We start from the raw sequence: 2,081 nt of genomic DNA on the forward strand, positions 1-2,081 counted from the left end.
CCTTATTCAGAGGTGCTACATTTTCATTTTAATTTAATTTTTTATTTTAAATAAAATATAAATTAATGTTTTAACTATTAATTGTTTAAAAAATCAGTGTTTTTTTTTATATTTACGAGGTTCTATTCCTAAATCGGTAGGAGAGTTGAAAAAGGAAAAAACCTGGGTACTCGAGGATAAAACTGGGGGGGCCACCCTGACTGACACCAAACTTAGCTCAAAAATCTATCAAATTCACCGAGTTCCAACCATTTCTGTGTTTGCTAAGTTTAGTTAACTGTGGCGGCCATTTTGAATGTGGCTGACTTCAAAGTGGATCAGTTGTAGAGACACATCTCTACATCTGTTCAATCTGTTCATCAGGTCAGCAGATATTTTGCTAACAGACAGGTGCATTGGAAACACATCACCTGTCCTTTTAGATCCTAGTGGTCAAGGTTCTGATTGGTCAGGTCTGAGTCCAGGTCTCAGGTCTGGGTCCAGGTCTTGTGGTCTGGCTCTAGTATCATTCCTCCATAAACCGATTGTTTAGTTAGTTTAACTAGTCTGACAGGAAGTGAACTGGTCTGACAGGAAGTGAACTGGTCTGACAGGAAGTGAACTGGTCTGACAGGAAGTGAACTGGTCTAACAGGAAGTGTTTCTCTAATGTGAATCTAAAGGTTTGGCTTCTTCAGAGTTTTAAAATATCTACATCTAAATGTGAACATTTTCCTGCTGAAACGTGTTTTTTAACTTGTTCCTGTTGGTTCCTGATGAAAACACTTGACAGGTAAGACTCACCTGTGTGTCCAGATGTAAACATGTTGTTGTATTTTTTAATGTTTCCAGTGAAAACTCTGTGGAGAACCCAGATGTGACCAGTTTGTCTGCATGGAGCCCCAGCAAGGAACTCAAGGAGTCTCTGGTGGACATGTACAGAGGTAAGTGAGGCTTGTATTTGTACTACAGTATTAGTACAGCTGTACTACTGATTGTTTCTATGTTTTAATAGAGTTTGAAGGTTAATCTTTGGTCTGAAATATTTAAAATCAGTCCAAAAGGATTCAGTTAATGATGTAATGAGTCAGTCTGTCCACCAGGGGGCGCAGTGCTTCTTCAAACAGCTCCACTCTAATCACTACTTCTGATAGAATTTATTTCTTATTGATTATTTCTGAGTTCATACTTGTTTTTTTAGCTGTAGAACCTTTTCTGGGTCACATATAGACCTGGTCAGGACCACTGGTCCTTCTGGGGTCCAAAACCAGCTTCTAACAAGGAGAAACGTTTTTGTGTGACTGTTAGTGTCAGAGTAAAGGTCAGGGTCAGACTACAGAACTGAATGTAAGTGTGTACTATAAGGCTAGAAGTACACATTTTTGTTTGTTTATCTGTTAGCAAAATACCTCCCCGACCACTGGGCTGATATTCTCCAGGCTCTCAGGTTGATGAATGGATGAACATTTGGTTTGAGATAAACTGATTCAAGATGGACGACGTAAGTAACACATCAAACACAAAATGTCTACAACTCAGGGATTCTTACAGACACTGAGCTTAAATTTAGCGTGGTCGTAGCTGAGAGCTAACAGGTGGTTTAGTCAAGAGATTAATTTAAACTCTGGTTTTTGTTGTCTTTAGATGAAATATAAGTGAAGCTGAGGGAAAGAAGTTAGCTTTTAGCTTATGTTTTGCTAGTTTTTAAATACTTTTTGGCTGTTTATATAGCATTTTGTTTCTTGTAGCTGTTAGCATTTTGTTTCTTTCATTTCTTTTGCTACAATTCTTTTAGTTTAGCTTTTTGATGCATTTACCATTTTTATACTTTTTTGTTTTTCCTGATTTTTTTAGATTTAATAACTAATTTCAGCTTCTTTTCCCAAGCTTATAACAACAACATATTTACTAAAGTCACTTTTTTCACTGACAAACTCAATGTTTTTCTTGTTAACTCTGGTTTAAAACCATCGAGTTTTATCTGATGCACACTTTCACTGCCCGTCCAGCTGACTGAAGGAACGTGCACGGTGTTGAGCTGTGGGTTTGGAAACAGCTCTGAGGTGGTAGTGGTGTGTGTGTGTGTGTGTGTGTGTGTGTGTG

At 37.9% G+C, this 2,081-nt stretch overlaps 1 protein-coding gene across 1 annotated transcript in view; it reads left to right on the top strand.

Annotated features, from left to right (window-relative positions):
* Positions 1-2,081, top strand: part of mipol1 (mirror-image polydactyly 1) — a gene marked incomplete in the record, with an annotated part of 36,873 nt that overhangs the window by 596 nt on the left and 34,196 nt on the right. The window contains 1 exon segment of the mRNA XM_014022130.1: positions 831-922. Coding sequence (XP_013877584.1) covers positions 831-922 — 92 coding nt within the window.

Source organism: Austrofundulus limnaeus, unplaced genomic scaffold, assembly GCF_001266775.1.
Source record: "Austrofundulus limnaeus strain Quisiro unplaced genomic scaffold, Austrofundulus_limnaeus-1.0 Scaffold318, whole genome shotgun sequence".
Taxonomy (NCBI): Eukaryota; Metazoa; Chordata; class Actinopteri; order Cyprinodontiformes; family Rivulidae; genus Austrofundulus; species Austrofundulus limnaeus.